The sequence below is a fragment of the Gobio gobio genome (assembly GCF_949357685.1).
Source record: "Gobio gobio genome assembly, chromosome: 14".
NCBI classification, from domain to species: domain Eukaryota; kingdom Metazoa; phylum Chordata; class Actinopteri; order Cypriniformes; family Gobionidae; genus Gobio; species Gobio gobio.
In genome coordinates this window covers 21,837,063-21,857,159 of record NC_137107.1, presented here as the reverse complement: position 1 = coordinate 21,857,159, position 20,097 = coordinate 21,837,063, and the positions used below count along the sequence as shown (strand labels likewise).

The 20,097-nt window shown below is 41.5% G+C and overlaps 1 protein-coding gene across 2 annotated transcripts in view; it reads left to right on the top strand.

Moving 5' to 3' along the window:
• The window catches only part of apbb3 (amyloid beta (A4) precursor protein-binding, family B, member 3), a 38,204-nt gene that overhangs the window by 8,238 nt on the left and 9,869 nt on the right, over positions 1-20,097 (top strand). Inside the window, exons 2-4 of one of the 2 annotated variants that reach the window (XM_079835276.1) lie at positions 7,730-7,917; positions 7,997-8,064; positions 17,184-17,235. In XM_079835276.1, the coding sequence (XP_079691402.1) occupies positions 7,730-7,917; positions 7,997-8,064; positions 17,184-17,235 (308 nt within the window). Of the gene's footprint in view, positions 1-7,729; positions 7,918-7,996; positions 8,065-8,883; positions 9,018-17,183; positions 17,236-20,097 lie in introns of those variants that run through there. The other variant, XM_079835277.1, reaches the window with a different exon arrangement.

The window sequence follows — 20,097 nt, the reverse complement described above, 5'->3', positions numbered from 1 at the left end:
GGATGGTATAGAGTCTTTTAGGTGTTCCAGGACCAGCCGCTCAAAGCACTTCATAATGATGGGTGTGAGTGCTACAGGGCGGTAGTCATTAGGGCACCTCGGGCTGGAGTGTTTCGGCACTGGCACAATGGAAGTGCGTTTAAAGCATGATGGTACAGCTGCTTGGGCGAGAGACAGGTTGAAAATGTCTGTAAAAACCCCAGCGAGCTGCTCCGCACATGCCCTGAGCACACGTCCAGGGATGTTGTCTGGTCCAGCAGCCTTGTGCGCGCTGATCCGGCTCAGTGCCTTGCAAACATCTGTGGTGGAGAGTGTGATTGGTGGGTGGTCAGCTGAGGGTTTGAGCTTGGTGGCAGTTTCTCTGTTGTCTCTTTCAAAACGAGCATAAAAGTAATTTAGCTCATTCAGGAAGTTGACATCAGTGGCTGCGGGGGTGGAGTGGGGGGGTTTGTAGTCACTGATGGCCTGGATGCCCTGCCACATGCGTCGAGGGTCAGAGTTGGAAAAGTGACCCTCAATCTTAAGCTTGTAGCAGTGCTTGGCCTTTTTGATGCCCCTCTTCAGGTTTGCCCTGGATGCGCTGTAGGCTTGTGCATCTCCTGATCTGAAGGCAGTATTGCGTGACTTCAGCAGGAGTCGTACTTCCCTGTTCATCCAAGGCTTCTGATTTGGGTATGTGGTGATCTGTTTCTGGGTTGTAACACTGTCGATGGTGGTATTGATATGATCCAATACTGAGGAGGTGTAGGAGTCAATGTCCGTGTGAGCGCCACTGGTGGCTTGAGAAGCAAACATACTCCAGTCTGTGTTTAGAAACCTTTCCTGGAGTGTGGAGTCTGCCCCCGCAGGCCACACCTTGATGGTTTTCATTGATGGCTTCACGCGGTTGATGAGGGGTGAATATTTGGGTCTGAGAAACAAAGAGAGGTGGTCTGACTGTCCCAGGTGGGGGAGGGGTGTCGCAACGTAAGCTCCGGCCATGTTTGTGTAGACATGGTCTAAGGTTTTGTTTCCTCTGGTGTGGCAGGAAACATGCTGGTGAAACTTGGGTAGCACTGACTTTAAGTTTGAGTGATTAAAGTCACCTGCAACAATAAACGCAGCTTCCGGGTGATCAGTCTGTTGTTTACTGATGGCTGCGTGAAGTTCTTTCATAGCAAGCTTGGCATCAGCATCGGGTGGAATATAAGCTGCTGTGATAATAGTGGAGGTGAACTCCCGCGGTAGATAAAACGGTCTACATTTAACCATGAGAAACTCCAGGTTAGCTGAACAATGACTCCCAACAATAGCAGAGTTTGTGCACCAAGCTTTGTTAATATAAATGCACAATCCACCCCCTCTGCTCTTCCCAGAGCCATCTAATGTTCTATCCGCCCGGAGTGTGTGGCGTCCCGCTAGCTCGATAGCGGTGTCCGGTATTCCGCTGTTTAACCAGGTTTCCGTGAATATTAGGACGTTACAGTTCAAAAGTTTCTTACTGTGTGTGATGCTGAGTCGAATCTCCTCCATTTTGTTCACTAGCGACCGTACATTGGCAAGGAAAATGCTGGGTAAAGAGAGCCGATGAGGAGTAAGCGTTAGCTTAGCACGCGTTCCTCCACGTCTCCCTCGCCTTTGTTTACGATCACGCCGCCGTCTGCGTGCACTTCCGCCCGGCCGGGTAGAGTGCAGAGTCACCGGTGTCTTAGCGATCTCAGGAAGGAGTTGTAGATTGTATCACAGTTTGTGATACATCACAGTTTGTTGTGTATGGGGCTGTATAGCCGCAGACCAGTCAGGGTGCCCATGCTGACCCCTGTCCACTGCCGAAAGCTGTCATCCTGCCATCCACGTGGATGTTACTTTGACACATACCACCTACCTAAGCATTGTTGCAGACCATGTACACCCTTTCATGGAAACGGTATTCTCTGGTGATTGTGGCCTCTTTCAGCAGGATAATGCTGCCACAAAGCAAAAATGGTTCAGGAATGGTTTGAGGAGCACAACAACGAGTCTGAGGTGTTGACTTGGCCTCCAAATTCCCCAGATCTCGATCCAATCGAGCATCTGTGGGATGTGCTGAACAAACATGTCCGATCCATGGAGGCCCCACCTCGCACCTTACAGGACTTAAAGGATCTGCTGCTAAAATCTTGGTGCCAGATACCACAGCCCACCTTCTGGGGTCTAGTGGAATCCATGCCTCGACGGGTCAGGGATGTTTTGGCAGCAAAAGGGGGACCAACACAATATTATAATGGTCGAGATATATATATGTATGCTTGAATTTCACTTGTAAAAATCTGTTCGAACCCAGAACAGTCCAAGCCATTAGACAAATCAGCTTAAGTTTAAAAATGGCCATGTAGTAAGGCTCAAGACTGCGACAAGTTTAATTGGACTAAAGCAGATTTGAGGTGTTGGTTTAGAGGTTAAACCCACAGTCCTTTGTGTTGTAAGATTATTTTGGCTTTAACAGGACTCTTCAAGCTCTCAAATCTGTCAAAAGCAAAGCTGAGTAATACCAGCTCCTCTACTCTCCACTTAGCAGTCCTGTTTATAACTCACTGTATAGTGCTCACTCTCAGAAAATATACACTACCCTTCAGTTGTTTGCAGTCAGTAATTTTTGGTTTATTTAGAATAAAAAGGCAGGTATTTTATACACATTACATTTTTGTAAGTTAAGGAAGACACTAGTGTGTACAGTACCAATGTTTGAACTTCAAAGGTTCTAAAATGTAACCTTTTTTACATGTACACTGTATGTGCGTCAAAACCATAACTGTACATCGTAAAAAGATAAGCTCTTATTATAACTACACAAATACAAACAAATCATTACACTAACTGTAATGATAAAAACAACAACAGCTGCATTAATGAAGTCAGCAAACAACAAAACAATAAGCCTGCAGCGCTATCCGCATAATTTATTCATGTTGCAGTGCATGCTGGGAGCTCACAGATCAGCTGTTCAACATAATAGCTGAAACCTGTTAAGGTGTGGGCAGAAAAAGGTCCAATATCGATTCTCGAGCACAGCTCACAAGAAATCATTTAAAACAAACAAACATGCATACTGATGTGTGTGTGTAAATCTATTCTCACCCGTGTCGTGTGTATAAATCACAATGGCTTCCTCGACAGATTGACAGTTTAAATGTATGTGCAGATGTCATTTGTGAATCACTATGAGACTCTGTGTCAGAGGCAACTCTTTATGCCCATGCACAGGCAATCTCATGTCACTACACTGACCCAGTTCTAGGACCACACACACACACGTTTACAGTGTTGTTTTCTCCCCAAACGTCCCCTCCAGCCTCTTGCATGTGTTATTTTTGAGAGTGGACAGGGCTCTCCAGATGCATTGTGCTAAATGATTCTCTCGGGCTAGAGATAAATTCAGGCAAATATAATTCAATAGACAGAGCCGCTCTTTCCTGCTTGGTGTTCTGTCAGTCTCCCTATGCCTTTGTCTGAGGCACTAACTCATCAGGAGACGTGACAGGGTGACTTTGACACACACAAACGCTGTAAAAATGTTGTCATTTTACCAAGAAAAGAATATGAAAATGCTAAAGTTAAAACCTGCCAATTGGTTGTAAGTTACCTTAAAATACTTAAATACTCTACAGTACTGTAAAATGTTATGTTGATGATGACTATTTAATTTACAGTTTAAATCTATGTAATATTCAATATGAAAATACTTTTACAGTAAAATATTGTTAAATTGATGTGTTTTGTCAGTAAAAAAAAATTAGTCACCTCATAATTTACAGTGAAAATCAAAGGACAAAGATCCCTGCATGATGCATCACATCTGATTATAATGTATGTTCTTTAGTTAATATTTATTTCATTATTTTAGTTACTTGATGGTGGTTTCACTTTGTGTGACACTGTGCAACATCTATATTTGAGTTTTGGCCACAGTTTATGGACTAAGGGGATGAACTCATGTGGCTTTTTATTTTACCAACAAAAAAAAGGGGTTTAGAGTTACTTGTGGTGGTACTTATGGTGGTTATCAAAGCAAGTTTAGTAGTTTACATATTAACATTATATCAGTTAATGAACTATATGGTTGTAAATGATACAGTAAAATATAAAAACATTCTCACCCTATTTTTACAGTGAATATCTGGTAACCACAGTGGCTAAGTGAATAAATGAATATTTTTAAAGAGAATATTTGATATTTAAAATAAAGCATAAATAAAATATTATGCATAGAATACTATTAATTAGTGCTGTCAATCGAAGAAAAAAAATCAGACTAATTATTTGCGATTAATTGGAGTTTTTAATGAAATCCAGTATCACTGATACTAATACTGCTACTGATGTCTCTGAAATAGTAAAAAAAAAAAAAAAAAAAAAAAAAATATATATATATATTAGACATTCAACATTTCAGTATTGTTGAAAGCTATCAATTTCAAAATGTATTAGGCTTTTAAAAATGTATTTTAATTTAAGTTGTTTAACTTAAAACAATCTTCACATAAACCCATTATAATAAATATCATATTTACCTGTTGCCTTCAATATACAGAAATTGAATAAAGTTATCAAACACTTTACATTCTTAACTGTATAAATTATACATTAAATTGAGATGAATCCTTATTAAAGCAACAATTTTCTCTGTTACCTTTGTTCTTTGATTGACATTATTGACAGACATCACAGCAACTGGTTTTTAGGCTGCTGTCACTTTAAGATCTGCTGCTGCCGAACATGACTGATGCGAATCTGACTGTAGTAAAGTTAGTTCGTGTGGGAAGAAGGAGGCGGGAACCGGCGAACATTTAAAAGACTTTAATCAAAATAAAATTCAACACAAAATGAAAGTAAAAGCGGCAGCCCCTCACGGACGACTGCCGCGCACACACATAGCAAAACGTAAACAAAACACAAATTAAAATCCAGGCCTGGTCCTCTCTTGGTCGCTCCTCCTTTATACTCCCGTCACTCCTCCGTGAGACTGAGGCCGATGCGGCACGCAGCTGCCGCTCATCAAACATAATGACCGCGTCCTCGTCCCGCTCTCACGGTCCCTCAGCCTCGCTGCTCGCCACACTGATGTGCTGCCATGCTCATCTCATTTTCTCACAACTCTTTCCGTTCATCTAAGACGTTATTTAACTCATTTAAGACAGCTCTTATGAGAATACTCGACAAAATGGGCATTTTGGCATAATTCAGTATGTTATTGTTCGTTCAAGCGCAAAAGAGAACTCGATTCTGGCATGCGTCTTTCTGTGAGTTGTGTACGTGCCAGGACATTGAGAAGCATTTGCATGAATACGAATGTGATCATATAATGTAACGCTTGCCAAAGGATGACAAAAAAACGGATGCTGGGTTAATTGCGTTAAATATTTTTAAAAATATAAAAAAATTAACCCCATGCACTAATGCACAGCACTGCTATAACTATAAAGAGTAGAAAACCAGCACTACATTCTGTCCTATTTACTTTCTCCTTCTTTTCCGGTGTCACATACTGTGCCTGTAGAGGTCGCACAATGATGGTTAATATAACAAAAAAACAACAAAAAAACCACAGGAAATACACATAAACACCACTGAACAAACAACTGAATAAACAATGCGCTTAAATACACAGGGACATAATCAACAGAACAGGGAATAGGTGTGCAACTCAAGTAGTAACCAAAGAAACAAATTAGTGGTGGGAAAATGGGAACAAAGGAAAACAGGTACAGGAACTAGAACTAAACCAACATACATGTGACATCCGCAGAGCAGCATGTATTAGCCTACACTTCCTTGCTCTCTCTCTTATAATGTAGAAAAACTGGGGTTATTGTTAAAAATAAGTCATTTCTTGTTAGAAGTGTTTAATTGGTGGTATTTTGTGAAATGAATTTAAACATGGTAAAACGGATACTTATTGTTAGCTGAAGACAATCAAATGATTTAATACTATTTAAAGCTGCAGTCCATAACTTTTTGCGCTCTAGCGGTTAATAAACAGAACGGCATGCGTCTTGCGGAAGAACATTTCCCAATATTAACACTTAAGTGCCAATGATTCAGGGTAAGACAAAAACCCGGTTTGGAAAAAGGATTCATGTTATACAGTCTCATTATATAATTTTTGTAAATCTTGAACACACAAAAAAAGTTACGGACAGCAGCTTTAACAATATTTTTGTCAGGGTTTCTGAAACTGAGGACCCAGATGCAGAGTGAACAACGAAGACTTTATTAACAAGACTCTAGACAGGGCACAACTAGGAAGTGACAAGGTGTGAGCTCAAACAGCAGGGCAGGAGACAGACACCACGATGACAGGCAGGGAGGATGACCACTGAGACCAGTCCAGGGAGACCATGAACTTGAGGATGGCTTGGGAGGCAACACCAGGCAGGGTGACGGTGGGAAAACCCAGACAGGGACACCAGGAACCTGAGACTTGATGTCCTCTTCCAGAATCAGCTCCAGTCTTGACTGCCAGGGATAAAGAGACAACCAAGGGAGACTCAGTACACAGGGCAGGAACCCACACCACACACACGAGATAACAAGAGCAAAAATAAACTAAGAATTGGGAAAAATGCAAACTCCGTAAAAAAAACCTAAAAAGAAAACAAAAGAGAGATAAATATATAATGCAAAATAAACTAAAAAACAAACAAGAGGAGCTAAATGAATACTAGAAATAAGACTGGAACTAGAAACAAAGAAAAATAAAAAAAACAAAACTGCAACCTTGCAGAAAACTAGAGAGAGAAATAAAAGACCACTAAACTTGAGAGAAACACAATCAAAACTAGAGAAAACCTAAAAATAAGCTAGGGAAAAACAAAGCTAAGAACTAGAACTTGGCAAGATCAACAGCAATAAGGACAAGTTAAGCCAGACAACGAACGCACACAAACGCAACGAACCAGCAAGGACACGAGGGAAAGTAGCACAATATAAAGGGACCAGAGCACATGAGGATCAGGTAAGCACGATAAGTGAAACAAGGACTAGACAATGACTAAACAGGGGGGCGTGGTAAAGGGAAACATGGAGGCAGGACAAGAGGAACACACAAACAAAGACAGCCATGTGCTCAAGCACAAGACAAACAAAGAAACACTAAACAAGGACAAAACAGACAAGACTGTCAGGGCAGGATCCTGACAATTTTATTTAATACTGTTTAACAAAATAAAAGATGGCAAGCAATGTGCCCACCTTTGTAAATGACAGAATGTGTTTTTTTGATGAGTTCTGCATGCACAGTTTCCATGTAAACCTAATAATAAATTACTGTAGATTAACAAAAATCTAATTAAAATCAATAAAAAGCATTTCATAATAAAATCCGATAACAGATACATACAGTATGAGAGGGACAGGGCGATAGAGTAAGAGATGATAGAAATGAATATTAGTCCAGCCCTTTTTTTTTACAGAGCTGCTTTTAGTTTTGACCTCATTTTAGGCTGTGTCATGTGGCCAGATTAGAGCCTGGTCTGTCTCTCATGAGTAGATCTGGGCCCAGTGACCTCATCTCAGGGCGTGTTTGCCTCAGTGAATCTCAGTGTGTGTGTGTGTGTGTGAGAGAGGGCTGCTGGTTCTGTGTTACTAGGTGGGAATCGCAACATGGCACATTTACAAGAATCTTTGCATGCTGCCCTCAAGTTAGCATGTGAAATGTTTATAACATTTTATTCCAGATACGGATTAATCTGGTAATCCATTCTCTTTGCAGATAACATCTGGAATGATCAGAGTCTGGAGCTGGACTCGGATCTGCCTCCAGGATGGCGCACTATACGTGACACCACTGGCACATATTACTGGCACGTGCCCACGGGCACCACACAGTGGCAGCATCCCTCCTACAGCGCAGAGGAGGAACAAAACACCATTAACGGCATCACTGCCAGCCAAATCAAGGTGAGATACTCTGATCTATGCGTGTGTGTGCTCTGTATGTTTCTGTCGGTCATCACATCTCCACTCTTGATTTCTTCAGACCGCAGTAGATGGCAGGCGGGAATCAAGAGGCAGACTGACTGAAAACCTGCTATCTCTGAGCGAAAGGTGAGGGGATCACACTTGCTAACCCTACCGGCTACAGAAACTAGGCATTAAAACATGAGAACCAAAGTGTATGAAGCTCAATATGATTTAACCAAGTTGGAGATGCTCTTGGATGTTCTTGAAACATCCTTGTTAAAATAACGTTAGGATTAGGATAACAGGCTTGTTATCTGCTATTTCCCCATCATTTTAGGGTTAAGAATATACCAGTGCTTGTTTGACTGGAAAGTTGTTCCAGGATAAGGACTAGCTGACTGTACAATATTCCACTTTTAATACACAGCAACATGACTATTTTATTAAATTTTTTTCACTGTTCACCCCAGTAATTAATGTTATTATATGTTAATTGACTCATTTGTGTCCATTTTTATGTCTCCTAAGAAATTAGGAGAAACATCTGAGCCAAAGTATGAAAGAAAAACGTCTAAGCTATATCGTTTTCCCCTGGTCAGTTAAACAGTTCATCAGTCATTTTTTTTAATCACACCATGTCATGTTTGTGAATCAAGTAATCCAGAGCGCTGTGCAATCATTTATGTGCATACATTTGATAAAAGTTATTAGGACTACTGCTTTTTGAATAGTTTAAAATGTGTCTGCAGCCACAAAATCATTTGTCTTCAACTCATTTATTGGGATTGTTTTAATGTGTAGTAGCACATTACCCATGGACTGTGTTAATTTGTATTCTTGATGCAAATTAAACTCTGGCACAGCTTAGCAGCCAAACACACACACAAATTAAGCCAAATTCTTCTTCTTGTGCTCTGGAGATGAAAAAGCTAATTTCCTCTCTGTTTCCCCATTTGTTTACCTCACGAATGAAGCCTGTATTGAACAAACACGTTCATACCTGAAGGTGGTATTACCCACCTGGAGTCCTGTGAACAGATGTCTTCTCCGCTGGCTGCTAGTGGACGAAAGAGGCTCTGCTTTAGACAGACAGTCAGGTGTGGCCTGTTCAACTGTGGGATGGACTTCAACTTTGGCTAACCTCCAAACGCTCTGATATCAGGCCATGAGGCCCCAGTCACACTAATGCTTGAACAAAAGCGGGCACTCTCCTGGGGAATACTGAAACACTTTCTCCACATTTTGCAGTGCTAAGCATGGTCTTTGCCAGTGAAGAACAAAATACTGTACACACATTTATATAACAGGAACGTTCCTTTATAGTTCACCCAAAAATTAAAATTCTGTCATTAATTACTCCAACCCCATAAGACTTTCATTCATCTTCAGAACACAATTTTTTTTTTTTGTTGAAGAAATCTGAAACCTTTCTGTCCCTCCATTGACAGCTACACAACTAGCACTTTGACGCTTCAAAAAGTTCTTAAAGAGATTGTAAAATTAATCCATATGAATTGAACGGTTTTGTCCAAATTTTCTGAAGAGACATGATTGCATTATATGATGAACAAATTGAATTTAGGCTTTTATTCACATATAAAGATTCATCAAATCACTCATCAGTTGTAAACGGAAGCTCAAGCATGTTCGATTGACGTGCGAGAACCAATGAGGTTCATTCTCGTGTGTTACGCAGCACATTTGAGCTTCAGCAAGAACCAATGAGGTTCATTCTCGTGTGTTACGCATCACGTTTGAGCTTCAGCAAGAACCAATGAGGTTCATTCTCATGTGTTACGCATCACGTTTGAGCTTCAGCAAGAACCAATGAGGTTTATTCTCATGTGTTACGCATCACGTTTGAGCTTCAGCAAGAACCAATGAGGTTCATTCTCTTGTTAAGCATCACGTTTGAGCTTCAGCAAGAACCAATGAGGTTCATTCTCGTGTTACGCAGCACATTTGAGCTTCAGCAAGAACCAATGAGGTTCATTCTCGTGTGTTACGCAGCACGTTTGAGGTTCCACAAGAACCAATGAGGTTCATTCTCGTGTGTTACGCAGCACGTTTGAGCTTCCACAAGAACCAATGAGGTTCATTCTCGTGTTACGCATCATGTTTGAGCTTCCACAAGAACCAATGAGGTTCATTCTCGTGATACGCAGCACGTTTGAGCTTCAGCAAGAACAAATGAGGTTCATTCTCTTGTTACGCATCACGTTTGAGCTTCAGCAAGAACCAATGAGGTTCATTCTTGTGTTACGCAGCACATTTGAGCTTCAGCAAGAACCAATGAGGTTCATTCTCGTGTTAAGCAGCACATTTGAGCTTCAGCAAGAACCAATGAGGTTCATTCTCATGTGTTACGCATCACGTTTGAGCTTCAGCAAGAACCAATGAGGTTCATTCTCATGTGTTACGCATCACGTTTGAGCTTCAGCAAGAACCAATGAGGTTCATTCTCTTGTTAAGCATCACGTTTGAGCTTCAGCAAGAACCAATGAGGTTCATTCTCGTGTGTTACGCAGCATGTTTGAGGTTCCACAAGAACCAATGAGGTTCATTCTCGTGTGTTACGCAGCACGTTTGAGGTTCCACAAGAACCAATGAGGTTCATTCTCGTGTTACGCATCATGTTTGAGCTTCCACAAGAACCAATGAGGTTCATTCTCTTGTTAAGCATCACGTTTGAGCTTCAGCAAGAACCAATGAGGTTCATTCTCGTGTGTTACGCAGCACATTTGAGCTTCAGCAAGAACCAATGAGGTTCATTCTCATGTGTTACGCAGCACATTTGAGCTTCAGCAAGAACCAATGAGGTTCATTCTCGTGTGTTACGCAGCACATTTGAGCTTCAGCAAGAACCAATGAGGTTCATTCTCATGTGTTACGCATCACGTTTGAGCTTCAGCAAGAACCAATGAGGTTCATTCTCATGTGTTACGCATCACGTTTGAGCTTCAGCAAGAACCAATGAGGTTCATTCTCTTGTTAAGCATCACGTTTGAGCTTCAGCAAGAACCAATGAGGTTCATTCTCGTGTTACGCAGCACATTTGAGCTTCAGCAAGAACCAATGAGGTTCATTCTCGTGTGTTACGCAGCACGTTTGAGGTTCCACAAGAACCAATGAGGTTCATTCTCGTGTGTTACGCAGCACGTTTGAGCTTCCACAAGAACCAATGAGGTTCATTCTCGTGTTACGCATCATGTTTGAGCTTCCACAAGAACCAATGAGGTTCATTCTCGTGATACGCAGCACGTTTGAGCTTCAGCAAGAACAAATGAGGTTCATTCTCTTGTTACGCATCACGTTTGAGCTTCAGCAAGAACCAATGAGGTTCATTCTTGTGTTACGCAGCACATTTGAGCTTCAGCAAGAACCAATGAGGTTCATTCTCGTGTTACGCAGCACATTTGAGCTTCAGCAAGAACCAATGAGGTTCATTCTCATGTGTTGCGCATCACGTTTGAGCTTCAGCAAGAACCAATGAGGTTCATTCTCATGTGTTACGCATCACGTTTGAGCTTCAGCAAGAACCAATGAGGTTCATTCTCTTGTTAAGCATCACGTTTGAGCTTCAGCAAGAACCAATGAGGTTCATTCTCGTGTGTTACGCAGCATGTTTGAGGTTCCACAAGAACCAATGAGGTTCATTCTCGTGTGTTACGCAGCACGTTTGAGGTTCCACAAGAACCAATGAGGTTCATTCTCGTGTTACGCATCATGTTTGAGCTTCCACAAGAACCAATGAGGTTCATTCTCTTGTTAAGCATCACGTTTGAGCTTCAGCAAGAACCAATGAGGTTCATTCTCGTGTGTTACGCAGCATGTTTGAGGTTCCACAAGAACCAATGAGGTTCATTCTCGTGTGTTACGCAGCACGTTTGAGGTTCCACAAGAACCAATGAGGTTCATTCTCGTGATACGCAGCACGTTTGAGCTTCCGCAAGAACCAATGAGGTTCATTCTCGTGTTACGCAACATGTTTGAGCTTCCACAAGAACCAATGAGGTTCATTCTCGTGATACGCAGCACGTTTGAGCTTCCGCAAGAACCAATGAGGTTCATTCTCGTGTTACGCATCATGTTTGAGCTTCAGCAAGAACCAATGAGGTTCATTCTCGTGTGTTACGCAGCACGTTTGAGGTTCCACAAGAACCAATGAGGTTCATTCTCGTGTGTTACGCAGCACGTTTGAGCTTCCACAAGAACAAATGAGGTTCATTCTCTTGTTACGCATCACGTTTGAGCTTCAGCAAGAACCAATGAGGTTCATTCTCGTGTTACGCAGCAGATTTGAGCTTCAGGAAGAACCAATGACGTTCATTCTCGTGTTACGCAGCACATTTGAGCTTCAACAAGAACCAATGAGGTTCATTCTCGTGTTACGCAGCACGTTTGAGCTTCAGCAAGAACCAATGACGTTAATTCTCGTGTTACGCAGCACGTTTGAGCTTCCGCAAGAACCAATGAGGTTCATTCTCGTGTTACGCAGCACGTTTGAGCTTCCACAAGAACCAATGAGGTTCATTCTCGTGTTACGCATCACGTTTGAGCTTCAGCAAGAACCAATGAGGTTCATTCTCGTGTGTTACGCAGCACGTTTGAGGTTCCACAAGAACCAATGAGGTTCATTCTCGTGTGTTACGCAGCACGTTTGAGCTTCCACAAGAACCAATGAGGTTCATTCTCGTGTTACGCATCACGTTTGAGCTTCAGCAAGAACCAATGAGGTTCATTCTCGTGTGTTACGCAGCACGTTTGAGGTTCCACAAGAACCAATGAGGTTCATTCTCGTGTGTTACGCAGCACGTTTGAGCTTCCACAAGAACCAATGAGGTTCATTCTCGTGTTACGCATCATGTTTGAGCTTCCACAAGAACCAATGAGGTTCATTCTCGTGATACGCAGCACGTTTGAGCTTCAGCAAGAACAAATGAGGTTCATTCTCTTGTTACGCATCACGTTTGAGCTTCAGCAAGAACCAATGAGGTTCATTCTTGTGTTACGCAGCACATTTGAGCTTCAGCAAGAACCAATGAGGTTCATTCTCGTGTTACGCAGCACATTTGAGCTTCAGCAAGAACCAATGAGGTTCATTCTCATGTGTTACGCATCACGTTTGAGCTTCAGGAAGAACCAATGAGGTTCATTCTCATGTGTTACGCATCACGTTTGAGCTTCAGCAAGAACCAATGAGGTTCATTCTCTTGTTAAGCATCACGTTTGAGCTTCAGCAAGAACCAATGAGGTTCATTCTCGTGTGTTACGCAGCATGTTTGAGGTTCCACAAGAACCAATGAGGTTCATTCTCGTGTGTTACGCAGCACGTTTGAGGTTCCACAAGAACCAATGAGGTTCATTCTCGTGTTACGCATCATGTTTGAGCTTCCACAAGAACCAATGAGGTTCATTCTCTTGTTAAGCATCACGTTTGAGCTTCAGCAAGAACCAATGAGGTTCATTCTCGTGTGTTACGCAGCACATTTGAGCTTCAGCAAGAACCAATGAGGTTCATTCTCGTGTTACGCAGCACATTTGAGCTTCAGCAAGAACCAATGAGGTTCATTCTCATGTGTTACGCATCACGTTTGAGCTTCAGCAAGAACCAATGAGGTTCATTCTCATGTGTTACGCATCACGTTTGAGCTTCAGTAAGAACCAATGAGGTTCATTTTCTTGTTAAGCATCACGTTTGAGCTTCAGCAAGAACCAATGAGGTTCATTCTCGTGTTACGCAGCACATTTGAGCTTCAGCAAGAACCAATGAGGTTCATTCTCGTGTGTTACGCAGCACGTTTGAGGTTCCACAAGAACCAATGAGGTTCATTCTCGTGTGTTACGCAGCACGTTTGAGCTTCCACAAGAACCAATGAGGTTCATTCTCGTGTTACGCATCATGTTTGAGCTTCCACAAGAACCAATGAGGTTCATTCTCGTGATACGCAGCACGTTTGAGCTTCAGCAAGAACAAATGAGGTTCATTCTCTTGTTACGCATCACGTTTGAGCTTCAGCAAGAACCAATGAGGTTCATTCTTGTGTTACGCAGCACATTTGAGCTTCAGCAAGAACCAATGAGGTTCATTCTCGTGTTACGCAGCACATTTGAGCTTCAGCAAGAACCAATGAGGTTCATTCTCATGTGTTACGCATCACGTTTGAGCTTCAGCAAGAACCAATGAGGTTCATTCTCATGTGTTACGCATCACGTTTGAGCTTCAGCAAGAACCAATGAGGTTCATTCTCTTGTTAAGCATCACGTTTGAGCTTCAGCAAGAACCAATGAGGTTCATTCTCGTGTGTTACGCAGCATGTTTGAGGTTCCACAAGAACCAATGAGGTTCATTCTCGTGTGTTACGCAGCACGTTTGAGGTTCCACAAGAACCAATGAGGTTCATTCTCGTGTTACGCATCATGTTTGAGCTTCCACAAGAACCAATGAGGTTCATTCTCTTGTTAAGCATCACGTTTGAGCTTCAGCAAGAACCAATGAGGTTCATTCTCGTGTGTTACGCAGCATGTTTGAGGTTCCACAAGAACCAATGAGGTTCATTCTCGTGTGTTACGCAGCACGTTTGAGGTTCCACAAGAACCAATGAGGTTCATTCTCGTGATACGCAGCACGTTTGAGCTTCCGCAAGAACCAATGAGGTTCATTCTCGTGTTACGCATCATGTTTGAGCTTCCACAAGAACCAATGAGGTTCATTCTCGTGATACGCAGCACGTTTGAGCTTCCGCAAGAACCAATGAGGTTCATTCTCGTGTTACGCATCATGTTTGAGCTTCAGCAAGAACCAATGAGGTTCATTCTCGTGTGTTACGCAGCACGTTTGAGGTTCCACAAGAACCAATGAGGTTCATTCTCGTGTGTTACGCATCACGTTTGAGCTTCCACAAGAACAAATGAGGTTCATTCTCTTGTTACGCATCACGTTTGAGCTTCAGCAAGAACCAATGAGGTTCATTCTCGTGTTACGCAGCAGATTTGAGCTTCAGGAAGAACCAATGACGTTCATTCTCGTGTTACGCAGCACATTTGAGCTTCCACAAGAACCAATGAGGTTCATTCTCGTGTTACGCAGCACGTTTGAGCTTCAGCAAGAACCAATGAGGTTCATTCTCGTGATACGCAGCACGTTTGAGCTTCCACAAGAACCAATGAGGTTCATTCTCGTGTGTTACGCAGCACATTTGAGCTTCCACAAGACCCAATGAGGTTCATTCTCGTGTGTTACGCAGCACGTTTGAGCTTCAGCAAGAACCGATGAGGTTCATTCTCGTGTGTTACGCAGCACGTTTGAGCTTCAGCAAGAACCAATGAGGTTCATTCTCGTGTGTTACGCAGCACGTTTGAGCTTCAGCAAGAACCAATGAGGTTCATTCTCGTGTGTTACGCAGCACGTTTGAACTTCAGCAAGAACCAATGAGGTTCATTTTTATGTGTTACGCAGCAGATTTGAGCTTCCGCAAGAACCAATGAGGTTCATTCTCGTGTTACGCAGCACGTTTGAGCTTCCACAAGAACCAATGAGGTTCATTCTCGTGTTACGCAGCACGTTTGAGCTTCCACAAGAACCAATGAGGTTCATTCTCGTGTGTTACGCAGCACGTTTGAGCTTCCACAAGAACCAATGAGGTTAATTCTCGTGTTACGCATCACGTTTGAGCTTCTACAAGAACCAATGAGGTTCATTCTCGTGTTACGCAGCACATTTGAGCTTCCACAAGAACCAATGAGGTTCATTCTCGTGTTACGCACCACGTTGAACTTCAGCAAGAACCAATGAGGTTCATTCTCGTGTTACGCAGCACATTTGAGCTTCCACAAGAACCAATGAGGTTCATTCTCTTGTTACGCATCACGTTTGAGCTTCTACAAGAACCAATGAGGTTCATTCTCGTGTTACGCATCACGTTTGAGCTTTTACAAGAACCAAGGAGGTTCATTCTCGTGTGTTATGCAGCACGTTTGAGCTTCCACAAGATCCAATGAGGTTCATTCTGGTGTGTTACGCAGCACGTTTGAGCTTCCACAAGAACCAATGAGGTTAATTCCCATGTGTTACGCAGCACGTTTGAGCTTCAGCAAGAACCAATGAGGTTCATTCTCATGTGTTACGCAGCACATTTGAGCTTCCACAAGAACCAATGAGGTTCATTCTCGTGTGTTACGCAGCACATTTGAGCTTCCACAAGAACCAATGAGGTTCATTCTCGTGTTACGCATCACGTTTGAGCTTCCACAAGAACCAATGAGGTTCATTCTCGTGTTACGCAGCACATTTGAGCTTCCACAAGAACCAATGAGGTTCATTCTCGTGTTACGCAGCACATTTGAGCTTCCACAAGAACCAATGAGGTTCATTCTCGTGTGTTACGCAGCACGTTTGAGCTTCCACAAGAACCAGTGAGGTTCATTCTCGTGTTACGCAGCACATTTGAGCTTCTGTTTATGTTAGCTGATCAATTATTATATGTAAGCGTAAATTAAATCTGTTTTATCATATAAAACGATCAAATCTCTTCAGAGCTTTTTTTTAATTACTATTGGGTGAGCTATCCCTTTAAGGGCCATGCTTGTCTTTGACTGACCTTTCCAATGACTTTGTTCAGAAAGCTGAGTTTGGCTGCTGCTAAGTTGTTAGGGAATTGTTGATAGCTACAGTGAATGTAATTACCTTCACATATATTGTCAGAACCTTGAGGTGGCATAACACAACAGAGTGCAAAATCACGCTCTGGCATGTTAAGTTCAGACACCAATGATTGCAATTTAAATTTTTTTTTTAAATATTCCTTTGGATGTAATTTTAGCTTGATGTATTATTTAGTTAAATTGTTTATTAATCGGTTTAATTTATTTGTTTTATTTTGTTTCAACCGACTCAAAGACCCCAATAAAGGACTTTCTAGTTTATAGCTCTATACTATATAATTTTCCTCTCCAAGACCATTGTTTATTACAGGGAGGAAGTATGCTCAAAATGCTCTGACTTGTTCACAAGCATCTGGACAAAGCTGAGAGTGATAATTATAGGAGCTGTTTCTTGTTTACTGGACAAATTTCCCTGCAGTCTGAATAGGATTTTCTAGAGCATAAATAAAAGTGCTTTCAGTAGAACTCCAAACAGAAAAATAAATGTTCAGCATCTCAAGACTTAATTTGTATTCCTATTTATTTTTGTCTGGTGAAATGAGCCCAGGATTTAATCATGGGTCATTATCATAATGATGTGCTCTCTTGCTCTGCTTCAGGCCCTCCTGGCAGGAAGAGTATTTCTGTGCCAACATGGATCCCGACTCCAAGGTAGAATCTTGCTGTGTGCTGCCCTAATACTGTTCAACATGCACAATTTATTACTGTTTTCTCTGCTGTTAGTCACTGTGCCCCACAAATATCACACTTAAAAGAAAGCATATCCTGAGGTAACAACCGAGGATGTAAGGTCAGAGTTGGAAAGGAGCATCAATCAGGGCAAGTTTAGTTATTCAGTGTGTGCATTGATGGAGTGTATATAGAAGGTGGGGGTGCAGGGCTATGACCTCTAAACGCACAAGGGATGCAATTTTAAGACACAGCTTTATTGAGTGTGTGTAAAATGATCCAAGGCAGGGTCATAGATATATGCTCTGTACAAAACATTTTGACTTCCATCAGTCACCAGACTGGCAAACGGTAGCTAACTGGTTTGATTTCCATAAATGTGCCTATACATTTTTTTTGTAATATGTTGACTGTGAGACATATTTGATAAAAGCATCTGCTAAATGTCTATTTGCTTACTAAGAAACACTGGGGTAAGACAATATAAAACATCCTACCAGTAATCACTGTAATATACTGTAAATGGATGTTATCAGTAATGTCAACATGAACGGTATGCCAAATGTATGCAGCGCAGTGTTTACCACCCCAGATTAACGTAAAAAACTTTGTTTCTCATATTTTCAAATTCACATCTTTCAATTTTGACAAATTACAATATGACTTTTCTTGTAATTGTGACTTTATTTATTGTAATTGTGGGACTAGATGACTCACATTTGGTACTTTATATTTCACAGTTTAGACTTTAAATATCACAATACAACTTTATTTATTGTATTTCTTTTAATGTCAACCTTCTTTTAATTGTGTGACTACATGCAGTAGCGGCCAAAAGTGATGTCTGGATATATATATATATATATATATATATATATATATATATATATATATATATATATATATATATATATATATATATATATGTATATATATATATATATATATGTATATATATATATATATATGTATATATATATATATATATATATGTATATATATATATATATATATATATATATATATATATATATATATATATATATATATATATATATATATATATACATACACCAATTAGGCATAACATTATGACGTGAAGTGAATAACACTGATTATCTCTCATCACAGCACCTGTTAGTGGGTGGGATATATTAGGCAGCAAGGGAACATTTTGCCCTCAAAGTTGATGTGTTAGAAGCAGGAAAATGGGCAAGTGTAAGGATTTGACCGAATTTGACAAGGGCCAAATTGTGATGGCTAGACAACTGCGTCAGAGCATCTCCAAAACTGCAGTTCTTTTGGGGTGTTCTCGGTCTGCAGTGGTCAGTATCTATCAAAAGTTGTCCAAGGAAGGAACAATAATGAACCAGCGACAGGGTCATGGGCGGCTAAGGCTCATTGATGCACATGGGGAGCGAAGGCTGGCCTGTGTGGTCCGATCAATCAAACGATTTACTGTAGCTCAAATTGCTCAAGAAGTTAAAGGGGCTATATGCGTTTTTCTGAAATTTAAACTCGCGACTGACACCTGTGGCCGAAAAACAGAACTGCTCTCATTTTCTGCTCGCTCTCGCAGCGGTGGTGACGTCACATCCGCAGACAGTGCGGGAAAAGACGACCCGCCAGAAAATAGGAAAAATAGGATACAGGCTTATAGGTGCACCCACTGTGAGCGGACAAGGTGTCAGTATGCTCATCAGGAGATGTTTGAGTCATAAATGGTAAAATAAAAAGGCTATTGTTACGTTTATTTCGGGGAAAAAGTTGCATATAGCCCCTTTAATGCTGGTTCTGATTGAAAGGTGTCAGAATACACAGTGCATCGCAGTTTGTTGCCTAATGGGGTGCATAGCCGCAGACCAGTCAGGGTGCCCATGCTGAGTTTGCTGACCCCTGTCCACCGCCAAAAGCGCCAACAGCTTCAGAACTGGACCACGGAGCAATGGAAGAAGTTGGCTGTGTCTGATGAATCACGTAGATGGCCGGGTGCGTGTGCGTTGCTTACCTGGGGAACGCATGGCATCAGGATGCACTTTGGGAAGAAGGCAAGCCGGCGGAGCCAGTGTGATGCTTTGGGCAATGTTCTGGGAAATCTTGGGTCCTGCCGTCCATGTGGATGTTACTTTGACACGTACCACCTACCTAACTATTGTTGTAGACCATGTACACCCTTTCATGGAAATGGTATTCCCTGGTGGCTGTGGCCTCTTTCAGAAGTATAATGCGACCTGCCATAAAGCAAAAATGGTTCAGGAATGGTTTGAGGAGCACAATGAGTTTGAGGTGTTGACTTGGCCTCCAAATTCCCCAGATCTCAATCCAATCGAGCATCTGTGGGATGTGCTGAACAAACAAGTCCGAACAATGGAGGCTCCACCTCGCAACTTACAGGACTTAAAGGATCTGCTGCTAACATCTTGGTGCCAGATACCACAGCCCACCTTCTGGGGTCTAGTGGAGTTCATGCCTCGACGGGTCAGGACTGTTTTGGCAGCAAAAGCGGGACGAACACAATATTAGGAAGGTGGTCATAATGCTATGCCTGATCAGTGTATATGTATATATTTTATATATATATATATATGATTGGAAAAAACAAAAAGTTCCCATGAAAAAGCATACATTTACTACAACAAAATCAGTTATTAATATTTTATTGATTCTCTCTTATTTTTGAATGTTTTCATAATTTATTTGCATGAAATCTTGGCCAAAAAAGTCTGCACAATTTGGCCTGTTTCATTGCGTTACCAGTTATCAAAAATAAAACAACTGACTCCAAGTACAACTACGCAAACAAATTTAAAAAATTTTTTTTTGTAATATTTGAATAAAGGGTGA